General features: G+C 38.3%; 1 protein-coding gene across 2 annotated transcripts; it reads right to left on the bottom strand.

Annotated features, from left to right (window-relative positions):
- Positions 1–389: 389 nt before the first annotated feature.
- On the bottom strand, positions 390–2,977 carry LOC143364351 (uncharacterized). 2 transcript variants are annotated; one of them, XM_076804747.1, is made up of 3 exons: positions 2,904–2,977; positions 2,064–2,616; positions 390–1,808 (listed from the first exon to the last, which is right to left on the bottom strand). In XM_076804747.1, exons 2-3 carry the CDS (start codon positions 2,551–2,553, stop codon positions 742–744), a joined length of 1,557 nt encoding a protein of 518 aa, XP_076660862.1. In that variant the 5' UTR covers positions 2,554–2,616; positions 2,904–2,977; the 3' UTR covers positions 390–741. The 2 variants fall into 2 exon arrangements, with proteins under 2 accessions (XP_076660862.1, XP_076660861.1); XM_076804746.1 differs by having other exon boundaries at positions 2,064–2,521; positions 2,904–2,968.
- Between the last annotated feature and the right edge of the window lie 6,187 nt (positions 2,978–9,164).

Genomic DNA, 9,164 nt, shown 5'->3' with positions numbered 1-9,164 from the left:
GAAAAAACGGGGAGAAGACGGGTGTTCAATAACCGATATCGTTTGCGGTGTGAATAGACGAACTGAGCGATCGGCGAAGCGCGTCGATCCACGCGCCCACTTCCCTCGTCGCCCCGCGAGCAGCCGCCCACCCGGGGCGTTCGCGGGGAACGGGGGGCACTGTGTGGGGACGGCGGCGCTCCGAACCGATCGATAGATCGATGTCAGTGTTTATTAGAATTGTGTACATGGTCTTTCTTGATGATTAACCACTTCCCGTGCCATTTAGCACGACGAAATCCGGGCCCAAGCGATAGGGGTCAATGCGCGGTAAACAGACAAGAATGATGTTCGAAAACAGTTGCAATACTAGCCGGAATGTAAATACCTGTGATATAGTCATTTGAGCCCCTTAGTTGATAAGTGAATCAAGTCCCTTTTCTTAATATTGTAGAAATTAGACTTCCGTGTAATATCGTACAAAAAATTCAATGCACAATGTAACTTTATTGTAACCACATAAAACGAAAGAACAGTAATCATGTCATTGTAACTGAAAATAAAATCCATATTGTTTTCAATAGTAAACAAACAGTAAGGTAACGAATAATGAAGTGCCATTATTGTACTGAATTGTGATACCACTTTTGTGTGAGAAAGTGACTTACGCCATATGGCTATTAATGTATTCATAATCATAAGTTACACAAATGTCATTTTTAATGCACTACAAGTTTACTGTATATTATGTATTAAAGAAATTTATTCGTTGCTGGATTCTTCACCAGTCTCTTCAATTGTACTGGTCTTTAATGCTTGAAAAAATGCATGATGAACTGGAGGGATAAATTTCAGCAAATCTATCATGTCCTTCTTTTTGGCCTCAGAAACAGGACGCACAGATGGATATAAATTTTCCTGCGTTATATTTTTTAACTGCAATGGCCTGCCACACCGAGCACGCTGAATATTTAATATTTCATACTTAACATCCACAGAAATCGTAGTTTTATAAAAAATATCAAACTGTTTTCCGCGTTCATAGTGTAACCACTGAATGGTGAACCAATTTACAGTTTGTCGTAATGTATTTTTCTTACGCTTTGTTATTGACCGTTCTAGCTGTTTAGTTGAAAAAAATTCGTTTCTTTTCATTTCATAAACCACAAACTTGTTGGAATGTCGAGCAGTTTTCATACATCGATACCAATCTTCATGGATGTAAATAGATGTATGGCGTGCTGCAGATTCAACACATCCAAAATCTGAATCATTCGGTAAAAACGAATGTCCTGATATTAAGAATTTCTGTTCTATAATCTTCGCTGCAATATCATCACTTTGCACTAATTTTAACAGAGACAAAGCTATTTTTATATTACGATTTTGTCCAGTACAAGAATCACTATAAATAATTATCTTATCTTTATAACCAGCAACAGATTTAATATGTTTAACTAAACATGATGCTATTTCTTGTGATCCTCTGGATGCTAATGTTTCATCCCAAACATAAAAGTATCCTTTATTTTCACGTAAGTCGTGAATACCGAGATTATAACAATACATATTTCTCTTATAGTACGCATCAGAAACTGTTAATATTGGAAATGGTAATGCTTTCTGTAAATCGATACTACGTACATAAATATTATTTGAACACTTTGCATTTTTTATATCCTCTTTCATAGAATTACGTGCTGCTTCTGCTTTTCGTAAATGTAACTCATCTTCTTCTTCAAGTTTTTTAATAACTTCTTGGTCACTACTTACTGCATCTAGTTTAATTTTATATTCATCACATTTCTTGCATCTGTCTTTCCGCGGTGCTTTAAAATGTAGATTAAAACGCGTATTAAATATATCTCGATACATGTGCTCTTTTACTGATAGTATGTTTAATCCAGAGCATTTTTCTTTAGACAATATATACATTTTATGAATATTGAGATTTTCATTTAGATACTGTCGGTTTGGATTGTGTTCACGTGTGTAATGAGATACATTAGCAGGAAAACTTTGAATATGATCAGAAACATTTTTAATAGTATCTTCGCTAAGTTTACGCGGATTTGCTGCTTTACCTCTATTGTCATTTCCAACAGTTTCACCTTCTGCATGTTTTATTATAGCTCTGTTCACGCGTCCCTCACTGACACCAAAAGTTTGCAAAAAATACTTCTTACATACAACACTGGTAGAGTCACCAATATTGGGTAAACAGTATACGTTACTGCTACTTTTCATACATCTACTTTCATCTCGTGGTCGTCTTCTTTTTATAGGTACACTATGTATAAGTCCACAAAGATATGCATTTTGTGTGTTAAAGGATCCTATTTTCCAAAAATTATAGAAGTGATTCTTCCGTGTTTCTCCATCAACTTTGTCTGTACATTTTTTCTGGCATCCACAGTCTTTGTTTTCAAACTTTTTCGCAGGAACTATATTATTGTTCCGGTTTACGTATTCTGCACCCGAATTACGAAGTCGTTTTGCAACATTCCCAGCCCAGCCATCACTATTTCTTACTCTTTTCCGACTTTTTGTACGATTTGCGTTAACGTTAATCATTTCGAGCAAATATAATATATCAGAATGTTACTGATACGGAAGCTAATAAGATACTAAACAGTTCTAGAAGTTAATGTAAACATGAATGACCCTCGTCGGTTTTAGTAAATACGAAACGATTGTCGCGTGTACATATACCAGTTTCCTTTAATCGAATGTAACAGTAGAGTAAGTCCATATGTTCCGTGGAATAACGGAGTAAGTCCAAGAGATTGGACTTATGCCATTATTCAAGATATTGTTACAGTCACTTTATTTAGGATGTAAAATTGAATCTTATTTTTTATTAGCATAAAACAAAGTATACACAAATTAATGTGTTAAATAAAACAAGTATTCTTAATACTTACTATTTCTGTAAAAACCCCATTTTTCGTAATTTTGGACTTATGCCACTTGTCGACTAAGGGGCTCATTTGTAAGTCATTCCGCGAGTCAGACTCGTGATGTTTACGTTTGGCCCGTTTTTCAGTCCACGAGTCCTACTCATGATGTTTACGTTTGAGCCAAAATCTTCATCACGAGTCAGACTCGTTAAAGTACGGGAAGAAGTTAATAAATAAATAAATAGTTAGATAAAGATGAGGAGAATCTCTAACAGGGTGATATAGGATGTGGCGCTTGTTGCTCCAATAGAATAAAATACAGTGACTCCCAAAAATATTCGGACACTAGCTATAACTAACTTTACGACTTGATAATTCCTTTGTTAATAAAGCAATCGTCCCGGGAATGGTTTCTAGCAATAAAAGATTTATTAATGTTGATAAACATAGATAATTTATTTGAAAAATATACATAAATTCCATAATAAAAATTAGTAAGAGAAATGATGTACCATTTTTGGCTCACAAAAATATTCGGACAATATTAATTTTTCAATTTAGATAATGTAATTTAGCATTACAAAATTTGTTTAATACCTCGTGGCATAACCATTTTGTTTAAGAACATGTCTTAATCTGTTTGGCATACTGTTTGTAATTTTTTTTAAATATTCAACAGTTATATTCGACCACTCAGTTGCAAGTCTTTGTTTTAATTTATCTATCGATGGAATTGGGGTTTTTCGAATTTTTCTATCCAATTCATCCCATAAATTCTCGATAGGATTAAGGTCCGGTGATTGGGGCGGCGAATGAAGAATTTTGGGGCAGCGGTATAATAAAAATTCTTGCACAATACGTGACTTGTGCTTGGGGTCGTTGTCTTGGTAAAACTTAAAAGTATTATTAAGCCCCATTTTTTCAGCACTTTGAATTAAATTATTTTTGAGTATATTTAAATAATGATTTTTGTCCATGATACCGTCAATAAAAACTAGGTTACCGACTCCATATGACGAAATGCAACCCCAGACCATTACGCTGCCTCCGCCGTGTTTCACTGTACCTCTTGTATTTTCAAAATTAAACTCTTTATTCGCTTTCCGCCACACCATAGTTCTTCCGTCGGAATTGTACAGATTGAATTTGCTTTCATCAGCAAATATGACATCCTTCCACCATGTCTCATCCTTAGAAATTAGCTCTTGCAAAGGTTTTTCGTTTATTCCTATTCTTTTCGTTGATAAATGGTTTCTTTCTAGCTACTCTTGCATTGTAACCAGCTTGCCTCAGCACTCTCCGAACTGTTTCGGCTGAAACATTCTTGGAGCTTTCTCCTAATAGCTCACTAACTAGTTTTGGAGCACTTAAGCGCGGATTTTTTTTCACTTTCCGAATAATTTTGCTTTTCTCCCTCGTACATAAGAGACTTGGTATTCCAGTTTGCGGAATAGAATCAATGCGATTCTCAATATAAAATCGTCGACAGATATCTGCAGCAGTACTCTTACTTATACGAAGCATTGCACTAATTTCGCGATAGGTTTTTCCTTTTTCTCGATGAAAAATTACAAGCTGCCACACATCGAAACTCGTATTCTTTCCTTTGCGACCCATTTTGAACGAATTCACGTTTACTACTGACAGTAGTGAGGTGGCATGGACATCTAATGGTCCACGAGATTCTGTTTGTAAACAAACGTTTTCCCGTTCTTGGAATATCGCGTCCCCAGAAGGTGATTGCCAGAGAAATATAATACGTGTTCGAATATTTTTGTGAGCCACAAATGATCCATTATTTCGTTTAATAATTTTTATTATGAAACGTATATATATTTTTCAAATAAATTATATATGTTTATCATCCTTAATAAATGTTTTATTGCTAGAAACAATTTCCAGGGCGATTGCTTTATCAACAAACGAATTATTAAATCATAAAGTTAGTTATACCTGGTGTCCGAATATTTATGGGAGTCACTGTATATAACTCGCGTCGGGTTCGTCGTTTAGGATTTATCCTTTCAGACATTAATTTAGTTTCTATGATTCACAGAGTTTAATATTGTAGGATTAAATTCTTAATCGATTGGGAACTAAAATAATTTATTTGAACTAATAGTACACGCGTTAAAATAATAAAGTAAAACAGTTACAACTTCCGCTCGCTACGACACGCTCCGCTCGCTTCGACGTCAACTCTACAACTCCGGGCATCATCGCATTTTCCGATGAGTCCTTCCGCCCCTACCGACCTTTCCCGAACACCCCCGACTCTCGCCAAATGTCCCAAACGCTTTCACTTTTATGACCCTTTCAGGCCCCTCGCTCGATCCCTAAAGGCCGTTGCACACTAGACCGCAGCGCCGCCTGACCAGCACCGCAAAATACGTGCTCACACAGGTAAAGCACTAAAACTGCACTGAAACTACCCTAAACTATAAATCTACGCCTGGCAAGGTTAGCATGAATAACTGCGATACTACAATATTAATCATTTTTAAGATGCTAGATCGTGCGGGGTTACGCACCAATTTAACAATTGAAGAGAAACTGGAATGCTGGTTCTAGTCCTCACCTCTCAGCGATTTAGGGTCGACCCATACAAGACCGGGACGGGACCGGGGACGTTTGGCCGCTAGATTCGAAACCAGGGTGTAGGGTTTGAGTCGACGGGGCTTCAGTGTTCCAAACTATATTTCTGCTCGCCCCGGTTGGGTCATTATCTCGAGCGTTTGACCATTTCCAGAAGGCCTTTCGGGAGCGCGTTGACAGTTCCCTGCTGTGCATGGCACAAAAAAAATGTTTTTAGGGCCTTCACGGTTCCTTAGGTAAACTATCGGTATCTCCCCTTTACAATACCATGGAAATAGCAAACCTTCCTACCTCTTGGTGAAACATCATACATCCTTGTATTGTATGTAAATTATACATACATATATTGCAAAAACGAGAATAGTTGTTACTTTTTTTTTTTAAGGAAATATCCACATTAGGAAGGGGATCATTCCATGTGAATTCGATCATTTTTTGGGATCTATGTCTCGAATTTTGATGACATTGAAGTATGTTGTGGTCCAAGAGAAAATGGGAGGCGGGGGTTGAGCCGGGTTATCACAAAAGACTGCTGTTTTCAAATAATTTATTTTTTCCTTGGTGAATGTCATTTCTTACTTAAAAAATATTAGAAATATCTTTGTTTTGCAAATTTTACCACTGGTTCAAGTGTGAAAAAATTTGAATAAATATGGCTGCATTCTACGTTTCTTCATCTTTCTCTTTGAAATTTCGTTTTGTAATTCGCGGAGCCGCAAAACTATTTATTGTACTATTCATTATTTTAGGTTCATAAAATTGCTGGATATTCTTTAGACATTCTGAAGTAAGGGTCGCTAGCGAAAAAATGTATGTATACGGAAAACTCCTAAATTCTTGTCCATGATAGCCTAAACATGGTTTGATGGAAGGTTCCCTGGCAGGAATGCGATGGCGTATCTATATCTTGTCCAATGAGACGAGACAGTAGACGTAAACATAGGCGCTCGAGTGCGACAGAGTTGAAGTTATCCTTACAAGACAATTAGCAAAGGACGCACGCTGGGTGCTTCACTGCCTTGGTCTCGTTGGACAGAGCATAGGTACGAATGCGCGGCCGATTGGATCAGAGTGCAAGGGACAGGCCTCGTTTCACGCGTACTTTCGGCTACAGTCGAGATATTGGCTACAGCGGTCACACATACTATGTAGCGGGTGACGTCGAAGCCAAAACAATGGGACTACGGGCGCAGCTGTGATGGGGATAGGCATACCTAACGGTGGGCTTCTCAAGAATGGTGACACATTAAAAATGGCGAAATTAAAATGGTTTCAAGTGTACACTGCACCGCGACATTGCCTTCTTTTTGACGGCAGACGAGCGGTTACGAGCAGCAACCGAGCAGCTGTACTTGTTGTCCTTACACCATGTACATATGCGACTGCCACATGATCTAATACAATTATGAATTGTTAGAGAAATTCACTTCACGGACCTGTTTTTAAAAAATCGGACACTTCAAAATTGACGAAATTAAAATTATTTGAAGTGAACGCTGCACCGCGATACATAGCCTAGCAGCACGGTTGGCGCACGGTAGAAGCAGAGTCCGGGAGGCTGTTAGGCCTATGGCCTCCCGGGCCCGGGTTCACTTGAAATAATTTATTTCGTCAATTTTGAAGTATCCACTTACTTAAAAACAGGTCTGTAGAGGGGACACTTGAGGCTATAACCTCATTTTTTAAAATAATACAACGTTTATAATGTTCTTTAAACATTCTGAAGCGGGGGTCGGCAGAGATTGTCCTAAAATTGAAACTTTCACGTAGTAAGGAGAAAGAAAACAGGAAAAGAGGTCCGTATTTTATTGGGGTATTGTGCAGTCGGAGTGTACAGGAAAGGTAAATACCATCATTAGCACAGAGGACATTGGTTTTTCCAAACCTGTCGGAGAATAGGGGTCGATCAGTCGTGCACTTACAATTGGCTACCTGAATCGCCGAACGTCGCGTCCTTACCTGGTTTTACCTGATTGAAACCTTGGAGGCTCCATAAATTAAAAACCAAAATTTCAAAGAGGCATCATCGAAGTACTGCTCTGTAACTATTATATTAAAAGAACTATGATATTCACTTTTTGACCTGTCAATCGAATCTCGAAGGATTCTTGGGGCTATAGCCTCAATTTTTTTCAAATTTTTACAAAGCTACCTGCTACGAAAACATAGCACTTGTTTAAAATAATTGCCAAATAAATGGTGAAAAAACATTTTCTCCAAATGACAACATTTTCGGTAAACAGAGTTATGTTTTCGCTATAAGCTTCCAAAAACTCATTTTCATCGGTGTGACAGTTCTAGTCTTATAATATAATGAAAAAAGGGTGACACGTATTTTTACGCGTCTGTAAAACCAACAATTTTTCAAACATCGAAAAGTCCATTGAGATTCGATTGATAGGTCATCATCATCGGTGAAGTAGTTTTTAAAATAATACAACATTTATAATGTTTTTCTCCCTTCGCCACGGCGACCGGGATCGCTGAGTATTCTTCGCAAGAATATTTCGTGAAACCCCGGGCCGGGCCCGGTCGGCTCTACCATAGGATCCTCAGCGGTATGCGGGGAGTAAACGGTGCTGGGGTTCTGGTAGCTAACCCCCGTGGTGCGCGGCACTTGGCCTTTGTTGCGAGCATCTTGAGCGCCTCTCAAGTCTGTATGGCATAGGGAAAACGTGCCCCGTTCCCGGTCCCGGTGAGACCCGTCTTGTATGGGTCAACCCTTAATCGCTCTCCTTCTCTACGTTCGGCACACTACAAAGAATGTAGCATCTCTACTAGAACTGTCGCTCGACAGACCCGACGATACGAAAGTTACGGGCAGACTATTGTAACACAATAACTGAAATCTGGGGCTCAAATACGGGCATACAGGGTCAATAAGTATGGGGATTTATTTTTTCCTGCCAACGGGAAGCTGTGGAAACCCGCTGGTAACTCTGTATTGATACAGCAGGGCCATATTTTGAAGATTACACTGTCCAACACCAGAAAAATTTTGCGATACCTGTTGGGTGATTCTTATACACTTTGTCATCCTAAAACCGAATCTGAAAGTAGAATTGCTCCATCACGCAACGTTTTCGAAAAATTTTGGTTTTTGTAAAAATGCCCGATTTTGATACGAAACGACGTGTTACGCAAAAACTAAACACGCGAGAAAGTTCAAATTTGAGTCAAGAGATAGAAGGGACTCTCCTCTACATATTCATGTAGTCAATTATATTTTTATGGACTTCCTAATAGTTGTAAATGGTTGTTAAAGTTTGAAAATGTGCCGACGCGGGTACTTTGTACGCTCTATTTTTGTATTTATGTGAAAAATCCTTTATCTAGCAGGAATTTACTATACAGAAATGCATTCTACAGACATTTCTGGTAAAGAAACCATTCACGAAAAGTATTTGGTTCCCTTAATGTACGAGAAGGATCAGAAAATGTTAATTGACAGCGTGTGCGCGACGCGTTCGCGCCAGACGGCCATTGCAGCCTTTTCGCGACTCGCCAGGGCTGTCGCTATGCGTAGTCGACGCTGGTACCACTCAAGTATGTCTTTGCTTACTATGCTTAATTAAATACATTTTTTTTGTCTTTTTGGGTGCCAATCATTACAAAAGATTATAAAAATACGAGTTATATTCACATTTCATTGTGGAAATGCTTAATAAAGAAAATTGAATACAAAAACTT

The sequence above is a fragment of the Halictus rubicundus genome, unplaced genomic scaffold, assembly GCF_050948215.1.
Source record: "Halictus rubicundus isolate RS-2024b unplaced genomic scaffold, iyHalRubi1_principal scaffold0476, whole genome shotgun sequence".
In the NCBI taxonomy this organism is placed as follows: Eukaryota; Metazoa; Arthropoda; class Insecta; order Hymenoptera; family Halictidae; genus Halictus; species Halictus rubicundus.
Note: the sequence above shows the minus strand (reverse complement) of the source record. Positions and strands in the feature narration are given on the sequence as shown.

What these genes read in the sequence shown, in the direction of transcription:
- LOC143364351 (XM_076804747.1), bottom strand. Translation starts at nt 2,553, where the DNA reads ATGATTAACGTTAACGCAAATCGTACAAAAAGTCGGAAAAGAGTAAGA. An exon ending in TGTTGGAAATGACAATAGAG is followed by an intron (nt 1,809 to 2,063) that starts GTAAAGCAGCAA and finishes TACATTTTAAAG; the next exon opens with CACCGCGGAAAGACAGATGC.